The sequence below is a fragment of the Lepidochelys olivacea genome (assembly GCF_965140295.1).
Source record: "Lepidochelys olivacea isolate rLepOli2 genome assembly, chromosome: 27".
Taxonomy (NCBI): Eukaryota; Metazoa; Chordata; order Testudines; family Cheloniidae; genus Lepidochelys; species Lepidochelys olivacea.
Genome location: NC_140437.1, coordinates 16225086 through 16240031, shown reverse-complemented (window position 1 = coordinate 16240031; position 14946 = coordinate 16225086). Strand labels below are relative to the sequence as shown.

Below are 14946 nucleotides of genomic sequence, written 5' to 3'. Positions count from 1 at the left end.
TGCATTGCCCCTTACTCTTGGGCTGCAAGTTCCACCCACTAACTGACAGGTGCCGTACCCCACCTCTGGATCTAGCCACCAGTTCAGGGGCAGAACGGCAGGGCTTTGGATTTAAACAAATACAACAAATCTGGACAATGAAGGCGACAGCGAAGCAAGAGTTGGTCGTCTTCCTGCTGTGCCCAACACCTTCACTGTCCAGACCCGGACAGGTGGGTAGCCCTCTGCAGCCATGGTCGGGGGAGGCGACAGACTGCACATCTCAGATTTTCTATGCCACTGATCAGTTAAATGCTTCAACGACTGGTCAGATCCATTGCCCTCTTGCTGGCCTGCCACATTTGTCGTCTGCTCCTGCCTTCACTTAGCAACATAGCCCCATTACAATATTCCCGTTCTACAGCTCCTTTAACCTGGCTTGTGGCTCATAGTCTGCTGCTGACAGGTCATCAGTCCAGCCAGAAGTCCGAGAGCGGTTTTCTGCATGGGCTGTCACATGCGGAGATGTGCCCACCACTGGTATTTGGCAAATGCCAGTGATCTAGATCTAGACACTGGAGACCTGGGCAAAGGGGGCAGAAGACCGAGACCCATTTAAACCGATCACAGTCACCTCTCTGCCTGTACCAGCCCCCCATTACCATGCCTGACGACAATCCATCCTTCACCTAGAGCAAGCCTGTCAGTCATCAGCCTTTCCCCCTCCTCGAGCTCCACATCAGGTGACTCAGATCACTCTGATGGGCAGAGTTAACATTTTTAATCACACCTCTTAGCCCTAGGTGGCAGTAGGATTAAGGGTAACACTGCGGGGCTGCATGTGATGGGGGAGAACATTCCCCCTCGCCCCATCACACACTCTTGAAAATATAACCACTTCCGCTTTAAACAAAGACAGACTTTGGTTATAGTTTAAACTAACAGAAACAACTTGGAATCCAATTCCCCCCTTCCCCCCCCCCAATCATACAAACTGTACCGTGGAAAATGGGAAAGCTTTGCTAGAAATGCCAGGTCGCTCCTTCCTGTTTTCTCATTAGAAAAAGTGATTCCCTCCCCAGTGGGAGGAGAGAGGTTTAAGAATAAAATCCACCTCCCAAAATTAAAGTGGCCAACTATTTTTTCACACCTGGGAAATCTGGCCATGCCCCCCTTTAATTTCCCCACGTAGCCCTTTGTGAGTGCATCTAACCTCAAAAAGGGCCAATGTATTTTAAAGTGCATTTGCCATAGTAATAACTACTAGCTCTTAAAGCTTTCTCCCAACCCCTGCTCTTTCCATTCAGCGTATTGGAGTCTCCCCAGAGACTGACCTATTTGTACCTTGACATCTCGGTCTATCTGCATCTACTCATGATACAGGAGCACAAGAAGTCCACCCCCCCAGTCTCCTGCTTCCAAGCTAAACTCTACTCAGGATTCTGCTACTCCAGAGTTTGCTTAGATTTATTGGGCTTGAGGATCCTGCATGCGGTATACATGTCTATTGGATACTGCATTTAAAGAGCCGCTGTGAAATTATATCCTGGTTTGGGGGGGAGGGAGGACTAAGAAGACCGGATTTCCCCTTCCACTTCTGCTCACTGCATCCAGGGAGCTCAGTACTTGTTGATCCCAAAGATCCGGACTCCATGGAGCTGGGGCAGCTTGGGGATTAAGACGCTCATCAGGGAGATGGTGTTGATTATGAAGTGTATCCGGTCATATTTCGTGTAGAAACTGGTGAGGAAATACCTAGGGGAGAGAGAGAAGCGGAAGTTGAATCACAGTTACCCACAGCTTCCATCACTCCCCGGGGCTGATCTCAGGAGAGATACTAGTAGCAAGCGACTCATTGACTGCTTTTCCTGCTACAACCCATACTGCGCCCGCTAGCCGACTCCACCTCTGAATCTAGCCACCGGCTCAGGGTAAGGAGGCAGGGCTTCAGATTAGCCCACCAAAGCAAAGCTGGGTCAGCTAAAATAAACAACAAGGATCTGGTTTCTAGCAGCTAGTGAACCCCGATTCCAAAGTGGATTTAGTCTCACACTGGAGGAATCTCAGTCTCTCTCCTCTTCTGGCCATGAGCTCTGGTCCCAAAAGACTTGAAACAGCTGAGAAACTTTGTACCAGTAGCTAGTGTGCACTTCCAGCAACGGACGCGGCAGAGACTGGCCCTTCAGAAATATTTTCAGTCGATGTGATGGAGCCTACCCTCCACCCCTCGCACTGTGGATGGCTAGAAAACAACATTTCCCAGCAGCGATTACATCAGTCAGAACTGAAATGTGGGTGGCAGGGGAGCGAGGGGGAAGAGAGCAGTGAAAAGCAAGATGTTCCCCTTGTTGATGTGATTTTACAGTCTGATCCAGACTCCAACGCTTCACTCCACTGGGACTCTGCAGACTTTGGATGCTCTAAAGAATTTCTCCATCACACTAAACACAAACTACTTGTCTTTGCTTTCAGAGCCCCTTACGGCCTCTCCCACCCTACTTCTCTCTCATTCCCTCCTGAGAGTTTGACACCTGCCTCCAGTAAAGCCAGGGTGCCAGCCTTCACTGCCCATCTGTTAGATTTTCAGACGAGCACCTTCATGCTTCTCCCTTGCTGCCCCTTGTGCTGGGAAGGAATTCCCCATAAAAATCCACAAAGCCATCTCATCGCCCCCCACCAAATCCCTTCTGCCATGAGGCCAAATCCAATACCCCTGGTCTGGAGGCTAGATTCAGCGATGGGGTCAGTTAGTGAGTGTAACTTGACAACAGTCAAGCTGCTGGTGGGCTGAAACTATTGCCTGTTGATCTCATAGAGCTTGCCCCAAACCATCCCTAGAGTATCCACTTGTCTCTTGTCTTATATGTAGATTGTTCACTGGGGCAGGGGGGGAGACAGAGACAAGTCTTTTTGTTCTGTATCTGTACAGCACCTGGCACAATGGGGTCCTGGGTCTGTGACTGGGGCTCTTAGCTGCTACCATAATACACATAAATAACCTTAACATTAATAAGAATAATGTTAATCACTGCCAGCCCTGCTGACTTGTGAGATAGTGGACCTTCGAAGTGCATCAGGGCTGCACTGGTCTCTTTCCATCAGTGCTTTTTATTGGCCTGACCCAGGCTGAATAGCACCGTGACACAAGCTCAAAGCAGATCCCCAAGACATCCACGCCAGGAGTGGTGGACAGCAGCACAGATACAAGTGGGCTACGGATACTGTGAATAAATCGGTTATTGCAACATACGTGGATCTGCTTTTAGGCCACTGAGCTAGCATTGTTTTTGGAGGACAATGGAGGGCTTTAGCTTCGTTCGACAGGGTGCCGCTGCGACCCGCCAGCCCGCCCGAAGTACTCACAACACGATGGGCGTGATGGTCAGGAACTTGCGCGATGCCGTGAACTGCACCCCATAGTCCATCTGCTCCCAGTGCGTGAGCAACCGGGCCTTCCCCTGGTCTGGAGTCTCAAAGGGCGTTCCTTTCACGGTGTGCAGGAAGATGTACATGCTCTGTAGCAAGCAGGAGCAGAAGGTAAAACTTGTGTAGCCCTCTGAGACCGGGTGTCTGGAGAGATTCATTTGAACTCAGCCAACAACTCATCCCTAGGAAAGCTCTTACACTCGCAAGCTGCAAGCCAGGGCTGTGTCACTAGGGGGAGCTGTTGTCATCTGAGGGTTTTTTTTGGGGGGGGGGGCATTGGCAATTAGGGTCCCACAGGATATGAGCCAGTTACAGCCCAGCGAGGAAGCCTGCGTTCTTGAGCTCAAGCTGTAGCAGCTCCTACTTCTAGCTCTGGAGCTCCCTGGTGCACTGGCCAAGATGGTGACAGCCACATTAGGAAATTCAGATCCCCGGCATCAAAGGAGAATATGGAGTGGAATCAAACTTCAGTATCGCATCTCTTCCTGATGCACAGACTTAGGCGTGAACATGGCCATGCAGTTGCACAGACAATACCAGGTGCTTCCTGCCTGTCGGCCAGGAGAAAGCCTTTGAAATGGAACAGCCACAGACTCGCTGCCCTCGGCCCTGCATTGCATGTTAGTGGTGTATGCTGAGAGTGGCATCTCCCAGGCTCTATTCCCAGTTCTAACCTCAACTGACATTTCATCCCTACGTGCCACAGTTCCCTCAGTCAGCTCAGTGGACTGAACACTGCATTGGGCACTCAGGAACCCTGGCTTCTATTTCCAGCCCTGGCCTTGGGCAAGTCAACCTCTCCGTGCCTCAGTTTCCCCATCTGTAAAATGGAGATAATGACACCAACCTCCTGTGTAAAGGACTGTGAGCTCTACCGGTGAGACGCACTAGATAAAAGCTGAGTATTATTGTAACTGGACCTTAAGCAATCTCCTGGAAAAATCCCACTGACACTCACTCCAGTTACACACCAGCAACAAATCCTTGGATAAGCCAATGACAAATCTGTTGGCATTGTTGTTTATGAACAAGTGCTGCTGGCCCTTTAAAAGCCTCCCGCTCCTAAGACTCACCACTCTAAACTGGACAGAGGCCAAGGCAAGGAGGTCTGATTGGCACAAGAGCAGAGCGCACCAGTGCTGATCTCAGCCCTTTTGCTCTGAGCTCCAGCTGCTGATTGCTCGAGATCTGGATGGTTTTTACAGGCTGGGGCGTCAGGGGCCCTGCGAGGGAATCGAACCTTGGCCTATCTGCGGCCAAGGTCTCTGATTAATCTCAGGCCGAGAGTCACTTTAACCAAAGGGCACAAACAGACCAGCTGCTGTGTCTGTGTTAACATCTGGGTTTCTCTGACCTGGAAATCAGGGAGCAAGCTGCTGCATGGAGCCACGGTCTGATCTCGGGGAGACACGCAGATCGAAACGAGGGGAGTCAGGAGGGGGAGAATATGTCATCAGTGAAAAGCGGGTGGTGTTTTTCTCAGCCCCAGAGGAAAAGGTTCGGCTGAATGGCTGCGGTTGTGTCCTGTCCCAGCAGAGGGCAGCAGTGTGTCCACTCACCCGCCCCCCCAAACCCCCCCCCCCCAAAGCCCACACCTGATGGAAACGGACTGTTTCATTTCTGTGATCCACTCGAGTCGGTGACACCCCGTTCACATCATGCACTTGCTCCAGATACAGTATCATTAGTCTCAGACAAATGGCCAACAACCCCCCACCCCATCCCTCGGTTTTGTACCCTGGTCCTCTCACATGGGCCCATCCCAGCTCACAAGTCAGCAGCTAATTTTTATAAACCCTCCACCCCTGGGTGCAAAAACCCACCTTGCCCTTCCTGCCTCTCCCTTTGTTGCCAGTAACACCAGAGGATTCCTGGGCAGCTGGTCCCCCTCTGGGCCTGACCCTCAGAGGGTGTGAGGCTGTCATAGCTCCTAGTCCTTGATCTTTTAGCTCAAGCTGTAGAGACCCACCCAGGAGGTTGCAGGTTCAACCCTCTGTGTCAGCCAAGAGGACAGTGGTCACACACAGTTCCCCCACCTTGCACTGCTCCGCCACGCGTCCGGGGGCCAGACAGTAGTTCACACCCCACAGCCTATTCCCGCTCCTGCGGGGGGCCTGTTCGGGTGGCTTTGGTGATACGGACACTTGCCTGGATGGGAGCTAGTCTGAGACCCAAAATCAATTCAGGCAGAGGACACTGAACAACACGTTTGGTTGTTACCACACGGGCTGGATTTGAACCCGTGACCTCAAGGGGTAAGGGGGCTGAGCCTGGGATGTGGCTGCTCAGTCAGCTGGACTCTAACCCACACACTCGCAGGAACTCAGGACTTGGGGGGTCTGATTTCACTGTAGGATCCCTCAGCAGTACCCCCTGAAGGGCTAACCACCCATGTGACCGAGCCCAACTGGGGGTACCCCATGGGGCCAGTTAGCTGTGGTGCCCCCTTACCATGTTGTGGATGATGTTGGTGAGAGTCCAAACCACAGGGACACTGAAGAAGGGGATGCTGAGGAGGACCACATGCAGCAGGCCAATCCCCAGCACGTAGGAGAGCCAGATGCCCCGGCTGTTCATGACGCGGGTGTTGGGGTTCACCTCGCTGTGAGCTGTCCCCACGTTCATGCTGGCTCGTGTGTTGGATAGGCAGTCCTGAACTGAACCAAGAAGAGCAAGAAGCAGGTCAGTGCAAGGAGGCAGCAGACTCCACTAAGCTAGAAGCTAACCAGAACCCTCCATGCAATGACCCCATCCTTCCCTGTCCCTGCTATTCAGCCAAGACCAGCCCAGCATGGAGCATTGTCTTGCAGGTAAAGCACCTGACAGGAAGTCAGGACTACCGGATTCTGTCCCAGACACTGCCACCCTCTCACCACAAACCTTGGGCAAGTCACTTCACTGCCCTCTGCCTCAGTTACCCTAGTTATAAAACAGAGACGACAGTCTTGTGTGCGAACTAAATCCACTCGAGTTTGAGATTCAGGTGGAAGATGCCAGGGAAACGGGAAGCATCTCTACACTGGGGTATTTATAATTCTAGTGGTATATTCTGGTGGAACCAGGGCACATGGATGATTTCAGTCCTGTGACTGCCTGTGAAGAGCCAAATGGGTAATTTCACAGCATAATATGGACCAAATTTTCTTTCGCAGGACACATTAAGACCCTGGTCCTGAAAAATCTGGAGCATAGTTACCCACATGCTGAAGTGTTTGCAGGATCTAGGCCATTACAGGTCCTAAGAAAAACTTCAGGCCCGATTCTGCAAAGTCTTAGTTGTGTGTAACCTTACACCTAGGATTAGCCCCATTGACTGCCATAGGGTTCTGCGTACCTGCAGGAGCCTCCCCACACTGACCCACATCACAGAACTGGGCTCTTGTTTTATAAGCAGTTAAAAAGAAAAGTCTCCCAATTAAAGACTTTGCAGAGATCATTGCAGCAATGGGTAGGAGAAATGAAGAGCTCCAGGAGAGGACGGAGAGAGATCCTTTGACAGCAAGGTTAGGAACGATGCAGGGAGGTCACTTCACCACTGGGTGCCTTACAGGAGAAGGCTCCCACCCTGCCGTGGGGTAGGCTGTGCAGACCCCAGGAGCAGCAGGGAAAGAAGCATTTTCAAAGCAATTCCGATAAGGCCAGAAAGAGAGACTCACTACTGGAAAGGAGAAGATTGTCAGAGGTTGGATTTGGTGCCATACACAGCAATCCGTAAAATCTCAGGGCCTAGGGCTGCTGCACTCATTCGCTGGCATAATGAAACAGGTTCAAAAGCAAACACCAGTCACAGGAGTCAATACAGAGCACGCTGACTGAACTTTCATCTGATGATGAAACACACAAGCAGCAGGAGAAGAATGGAGCTGGACAGACCTATCTGTAGCCAAGGTTCGAATGCTGCTACCAGCCTACAGGGATAAAAAACCACCATCACAAAGCAAACAGGAAATGAGGCTTTTCACCCTCGCCGCATCAGATCTCAGCCGGCTGCTGTCCAGCTGGTACACTCCAAAGCTGGAGCCAATCGGAAGGCAGATTGTGATGTCATTCAGTCAGAGCGAGATCACAACCAAAAAACTCAGATTCCAGAGACAGCCAAAAGGTGCTAATGATGGGCCCACTCCTGTGAGCATATTGCTCCCAGGCAGTGGGATAACTTGTGGTACTGAGCAATGAGCTCACTGCTAAGCCAAGGAAGCAAGTATTTTCAGGCTCAGCTAGAGTGACCAGATGTCCCAATTTTATAGGGACAGTCCTGATATTTGAGGCTTTTTCTTATATAGATGCCTATTACTCCCAACCCCCCGTCCCGATTTTTTACACTTGCTGTCTGGTCACTCTAGCTCAGACCTTTGTGGGACTGAAGCAAGGAACCTCATCGCCATCTGTCTCCCACAGGTGCCGAGTACCAAGGTGCCAGCACACCTTCAACAGAGCAGTGGGTGTATTCGCCATCACTTGAAGCCTTGCTAAAAGACTCTTCAGCTCCTCCACCACCACTTCCTGGGCTCAATGCAGGAATCACTGGGAGGGCATTTCGGGGCTGTGCTATACAGCAGGTCAGACTAGATGATTAGACTCGTTGCATGCATTATGTTAAGGGTGTATGCAAGGTCAGGGCCAACATTTGGAAACGTTTGCCCATCCCTGGGTGCTTCTTAAAACTAATTTCTATATATTTTGTCAGGCTTTATTCCAAAGCCGCTTTGTTGCTTTTTGGCAGATTTTTCAAAAAGTTGACAGATTTCTGCATTAGTAGGCGCATACAACTTTGTCATTCAAAGTTTAGTAGCTACCAAAGTACAGATGCAGAAATGAAAAGGCCTAGACAAGCCAGGCTCCCTCCTCCTGGTAAGTTTCTAGTGCTGTTGCTAGTTTAACTCCCATGGCCAGGAGACCGATTTGCTGCTGTTCTCCAGCTCCCACATGCCCACGTTGTGTGGGAGGCGGTTTTGCAGCCAGACCTCTTGTTGGGTTCTCTACGCAGCAGCCAGATGTTCCAAGTTTCCTTACACAGAATCCACAGAACAAACACTCTCCCTCCTGCAACCGCTGTTGGCCGTGCGGCGTCCTTCAGGCCTCCTGTAGTCACCCGCGGATGCTGCTCAGCATCAGACATCCAACGCGAGGCAGGGCTGCGATCCGACAGACACACCCATTTCTCTGCCACTTAGAAACCTCGACACCCCAGGCCGACAAGTGGTTATGCTTGGAGAGGACTTTGGACCTGCTCTACTGCCTGCAGACAGGACACCCCAAATCTGCTAATTGCTCAGCTTCTCATCACCACTTCCCCGGATCACAGCTCATCCCCCGAGAGGGGCCAGCCATTGATATGCTAGTGGGAGACAGAGGCATGGTCTGAGCAGGGGGCTAGGAGGCAAGAACTCGTGAATCCCAATCACAGCTCAGACACTAACCCCATCTTCAGCCTTAGGCAGGTCAAGTAGGGCCCGATCTGCGGCCCATTGGAGTCAATGGGCAGACTCCTACCGACCTCAGAATCGCATGCTGAGGCCAAACAACATGTTGAATATCAGCTGCTTCAGTATCCTGGGTGTCCAGCTTGAGGACACTCTGGCTTGATTTTCAGAGAGGGCTGAAAATCCAACTCAGCCCCAGAGAAAAAAATCAGGCCAGTTGCAAACTAAGAAGGCACTTTTGAAATTCAGGCCCGTCGCCTTTTTGTGCCTCAGTTTCCCATTTGTAAAATGTGGATTAGCAATCAACTTCAAGTGGACACCATGGGGATCACGGCCCACCGAGGACATCCACCACTGAGAAATATCAGAAAAATATTGCAGATTCCATTTCAAATTCTCTCTTCTCCTGCCTAAAATACCCTGTCATCCCTTTTGTCCAGGACACCCCTGTTCCTGGATCGATAGTTACATCTCTTGTACAGAAGTCATCCCTAGACCCACTCTCTCCACGCCTCACAGGTCTCTGCGTCTTATTTCAAAGGTTGCTTAGGAGCTGCTAACGGCCCCTCCCCCGCACAACACAGCTTCTTAGCTTTACAGATGGGATTTGTTCACCTCCAGGAAAAACAAAGCACGTGAGAAAAGTGATGGAAACTTTGCTCCAGCCCCCTCCCTCCTTCTGAAGCAGATGGCTGCTAAGCTCCAATTTCCCAGCAGTGCAACTGTTTCTCAGGGGTGGAAAGACTTTAATGTTTCGCCAGGCTGAGCGTGAAGGTTGGGATTGTTGCAATGCTGGAGAGCATCCGCCCAAGGGGGAGAAAAGTCCAAGTAGTTGTGGGAGCTAGACCCATCTCTGTGACAGACAAGTCTATGGAGCCTTCTACCTGCTCTGTTCCAGTCCAGCATCCGGACCACCACAGCTCTTCCAGTCCTGGCCTCCCAGCACACCCAGCTGTCCCAATGCTCCTCAATCCTGACCCGCAGCCCCTGCTATGCCAGCCCTGGGCTCCCACCACATGCTTTGTGATGCCACTCAACCTCAACTCACAACCGCCTGACTATCCCCCATGGAACCTGCTTGGCACACAGATCACATGCGGAAAAGGCAGCAGTAAGATCTGGGGCGCCATACAGAGTCTGAGCTATTGTCTGGGGTCCCCACGTCCTAGAAAGCGCTGGGGTCATGAATTCTCCTCACCACACAGGATCAGATGCAGCTCTGGCCCAAACCAAACATTCAGCTGGAAGGAGACAGAGGTTTGTGCTGGCAAAGAGCAGAGCTTGTCCCAGAGGGCAGAGAAGTGACTCCCAAGAAGAACATAAGAACAGCCATACTGGGTCAGACCATGGTCCATCTAGCCCAGTATCCTGTCTCTGACAGTGGCCAATGCCAGGGCTTTAGGGGAGTGTACAGAACAGGGCAGTTGGAGTGATCCACCCTTGTCCTCCCCTCTTGGCTTCTGGCAGTCAGAGGTTTAGAGTCGCCCTCACTAAGGGGCTGCATCCCTGACTATCTTGGCTAATAGCTATTGATGGACCTATCCTCCATGAACTTATCTCATTCTTTTTTGAACCCTGTTATAGTCTTGGCCTTCACAACATCCCAAGGCAATTCCTATGTGAATAAGTACTTCCTTGTTTGTATTGATCCTGCCACCTATGAATTTCAGCAGGTGGCCCCTGGTTTTTGTATTATGGGAAAAGGATAAGTAACACTTCTCTATTCACTTTTTCCACATCATTCATGGTTTTACAGACCTCTACCATACTGCCCCTTAGTGGTCTCTTTTGTAAGCTAACCAGCCCTAAGTTTTTTAGTCTCTGCTTGTATGGAAGCTGTTCCATCCATATCCTTGAATATCTGTGTTGTTCTTCTCTGAACCTTTTCCGGGTCCGCCATATCCTTTTTGGGATGGGGTGCCCAGAACTGCTCACAGTATTCACGGTGTGGGGGCACCACTGGATTTATACAGTGACATTACGATACTGTCTTATTATCTGTCCCTTTCCTAACCTATCATTATTCTGCTTTTGTAGCCTCTTTAACTTCCCATAACATTTCACAATCGCTGTCCCCATCCTGGTCAGGTGTTCAGTAGTGTATTCCTGCTGCTATATTCTTTTTATTCAAGCCTGGACTTTCTGTCTATGGCGACGCTATGGTACAGTCTGTTTCATGTCTTATCTATGTGTTTTTTCTTTTTTTAAGCATATAACGCCACTCCCCCACCCACAACCTACTCTGTCATTCCTATATATTTTACACTCTGGTATTACCGTGTCCTGTCATTATCCTCATTCCACCAAGCTTCCATGATGCCTATTATATTAATATCCTCATTTAATGCCAGACACTCTAGTTCACCCATCAGAGTATTGAGATTTCTAGCGTTTTTATATAAGCACTTGTACATTTTGCCCATAATTCAGTGGCTTGCCTTCCTGTGCTATATTTAAATGGCACTCGAAACGAGAGCCAAATTAAACTCTGCGACTCTGCCTGAAGCCAGCAGGAGTTACACCATCCTACACTGAGCCACGCTGGGTAAAGGACTCCAAAGGGAGGGTCCTTTGGAACCAACACAGATGACAAACAACCAACATATTACACAATACATAGTACGTGGGAGATCAGGCTGTTAATGGGCCCATGAGGCAGCGAGCCATTCGCTGGGCGGATGGGCATGATGCCTTCAATATGCATGGCTGGCCATTGGGGAGCGAGCAATTTCCCCACCCTCCTTAATGGGGATGGACGCGGTCTCCTAAAACCTGCTCTTCTCCATAGCGCCCCAGTCGAAGGGCAGCCCTTCCAAACATACCTGCCAGCCACAGGATCAGCTGGAAGGTGGGGACCAGCCTACCACATTGTGTGAGGTGTACAGCACCCGTTTGCTGCAGTGTTATATGGGAACGGGCTATGCCCCACCACTTGCCACAAGATGTACCAGCACCTCCACCCCCTGCCAGATGGGCTCTATAGCTCTGGAGGCATTTAACAAGTCCTTTTTACACCACTATCATGTTAATTTTCAAAGCACTTCGTATTAGCTGATTAGTGCCAGGGTAAGTCTAATTTAGGTGATAGGATGATACTGAAAACCCCCAAGAGATCATTTGGGCTGCATCATTCACTTCTTAGCACCTGGTATGGTCTCTTTACACCCACTTTACACAGGTAGGAGTGACTAGAGGAGGGGTGAGACCGTGGGGATATCAGGTGTGGGGTGTGCTATGAAGTGCTTTCCAGACAGGTTGGAGTAGAACACACTAGATTCCAACCCCAGCCACCCTGGGGAAACCCAGAATGACTTCTGTGAAGTCAATGGGATCATCTGGGGTTTACACCAGCATCAATGAGATGACGCTCCGGCCTTAATCCGCAAAGAGCTCAGGGAATGCTATGTTGCAAAAAACCAGAGGGTTTGAATGGGGATGTTTTGTACATGACCCACAAGTGCCACAACATTTGCTCAAGCTGAGTGTGTGCAGACCGTCAGTCTGCTCCATTGGGTAGCAGGACCAGGGTTACAGGTTTTTGGAGGAGGGACTGGAACAATAATTACTGATCACACCCCAGATGCACAGAGCTCTACGCATTTACAGTAATAGATGCTATCTAATCAATCCCCACCTGACAGCATCCCAAAGCATCAGCAGCCTCATTCTATAGATGATGCCAAGGTTCTCCAGAGAAGCGAAGTCACTTGCTCCTACCCACACAACAATCAATGGCAGAGCTGAGCTAAGGACCAGGGGGTTCCCAGCTCCCAGGCCCATGCTCAGACCACATGTAACCTCTCACACTAGTTCTGCTTCTGCCAGTGTGTCCCACCTGTGCCCTCTTTAGCTTGTCAACTAGAGCAAAGGGCCTGAACTAAAATATACAAGCAGGATCAAATCTGGATCCATAATTTGCAGCTTCCAAGTGCCATTTCCAGAACACATCATCTGAACAATCCTGAGCACTGGGGGAATGTCCGGATCCCTAGTTATGACCGTGGGGTGATGTGGGGAGAAGGGGTTGGCAGCCATCTGTGGTTGCTGTTATTTGAACATAGTCTGCTGTTATCAAAGCAAACACTGCACACGCAAGCTTTCGATGGGAGTTCCCAGACGACTGGTATTGCTCAGATCATCCAGTTTTATTCCCTGAGCCACCTGAGGGATGTTCGTGGGGCCCCAGAGTCACTTTTGTGAGCTCAGCCTGGGACTTTTCAATGCAGAATAATCTTATCTCTTTGGAAGAACAGGGGCTCCCATAGCATATAGCAAAACTGCCAGTTGCTTGGGTTTCCCCATGGAAATAGCAATATGGCTACAGAAGAGTATTATTTATCTGTACAGTGGTAGCACCTAGGAGCCCCAGGCATGGCCAAGGACCCAGATCCTGTGGTGCTAGGAACTGTACAAGCACAGAATAAAACTGGGCACTGCCCCAAAAAGCTGGCAATCTAAGCCAAGCGAAGATTGCAGGCTGTCCTGGAGAGATGGGTGCCCTGAGGCCTCTCCAGTACTGCTTGGGATGCAGGAGGAAGGGGAAATACATACCCAAGCCAGAAGAGAACCCACCTTACGGGGATCGTGCCCCAGCTTCTCTCAGCCTACAGATTCCCTAAGAAAAGGTCCCAGTCACACAGCATGCCTCTGCTGGGGATTTCCCACAACTGCACGTAGATCCCCATGGCTTCTTGGCAGTGGCTTTTGAGGGCTACGTTGCCTATGAACTGCAGAAGGCCTCTGCTCCCTCACAGCTCCAGCTTCACCCCCCACCTCTGCTTGCTCAGCAGAATTTGTTCCAGTCTGCACTTTCCCCAGATGCCACCCACGATTCACCTCTTCGTGGCAACTTAGGGACTTGTTGCTTCCTAGCTGTGCCAGCCCATTCCACTACATTGTGTTATAGGAAACTGCTGCAGGAGCGGACGCCTTGCTCCAGTCGCACAACTCGATTTTATCCGACAGCTCAGCTGGGAGGCTTTGTGAGAGTCTGTGAGGGGAGGACAAAGAGGGGACGGGACACAGTCTTTCACCTCGAGGTCACCAGTTCAAATCCAGCTTAGGCTGGCAGCGCAGTTGGGCCTTTGGACAAAGACCCAGATCACAATGGAGATGGCAGCCTCAGTGGAGAGGCAAAAGATGCTGTCAGACATAGGGACCAAAGGGCCTCTGCAGGCCAGTAGCTGTGTGGGGGGAACGTGGCTGGGGATTTGTGGGAAACTTCCCCATACTGTATCTGCTCTGTGGACGCCAAGAATCTAGGGCTGCCAAGCCACCAAGTCACCTCTCCCTAGAGACCTTCCTTCCACGATACCCCCCTGGGGGCCCCTCTTGTGCTGCTTGCCTGCAGTCTGGATAAAGGCATCCCGGAAGCTCCCTCCCAGTCCTACCCCCCCAGGTCCCGGTCACCCCAAAAAACTCCGCTCGACAGAACCAACACCCTTTGGAGCGCTAAGGAAAGGTCCAAGGGCCTAACCCCATGATGCACGCCAAAGCCTGCCAATCCGCCCTGGCAGGCTCCCAGCCCCACTCCCCCCAAGGGGGAAGTGGGCACCCCCCCCCCAGCTGGCTTCCCGACCTCTCATGGCCCTAGACAGCAGACTCCCCCCATTCCGCCTCCCTCGTCCAGAGTCCAGCACCCCCACACTCCCTTAGCCCCCTTGCCCCTCCCATCACGGGGGCCGCCCCCCAAGCCTTGCACCCCCCCCCAACTCTGCCCCTCAATGCCTGCCCCAGGTCCCTGCCCCCCCCCTTCTCCTGGGCCCCTATCTCCGCCCCGCTGCAGACCCCAGCCCCGGTGCTCACCGCGCTGCGCAGCCGCCTCTCGGCCCGGCGCCCCGGGCCTCTCCCCGCAGCCCAGCGCCGCTCCCCGCCGCCGCCGCCGCCGCGGACAACACAGCCGCAGCTGCTGGCAGCTCCGCCCTCCCCAGCACCCCCCCCCGCGGGCGCGGGGCGCGCTGGGAAATGTAGTTCCCCTGGGCAGCTCGGGACTCCCACATGTCCCATGGCCCCTGGGAGCCGCCGCCGCCGCCGCCGCCGCGCGCTCCCTGCCAGCTCGCTGCAGATGGTTTTATGCGCTCGTTCATTTTATTGTATTTCCGTGCACTGGTTCCCATCT

At 51.8% G+C, this 14946-nt stretch overlaps 1 protein-coding gene across 2 annotated transcripts; it reads right to left on the bottom strand.

Moving 5' to 3' along the window:
* Positions 1–1430: 1430 nt before the first annotated feature.
* On the bottom strand, positions 1431–14721 carry ORMDL3 (ORMDL sphingolipid biosynthesis regulator 3). Of its 2 annotated transcripts, none has more exons than XM_084615672.1 (4): positions 14634–14721; positions 5857–6062; positions 3343–3494; positions 1431–1734 (listed from the first exon to the last, which is right to left on the bottom strand). In XM_084615672.1, exons 2-4 carry the CDS (start codon positions 6028–6030, stop codon positions 1599–1601), a joined length of 462 nt encoding a protein of 153 aa, XP_084471798.1. In that variant the 5' UTR covers positions 6031–6062; positions 14634–14721; the 3' UTR covers positions 1431–1598. The 2 variants fall into 2 exon arrangements, with proteins under 2 accessions (XP_084471798.1, XP_084471799.1); XM_084615673.1 differs by lacking the exon at positions 14634–14721 and adding an exon at positions 13665–13769.
* Between the last annotated feature and the right edge of the window lie 225 nt (positions 14722–14946).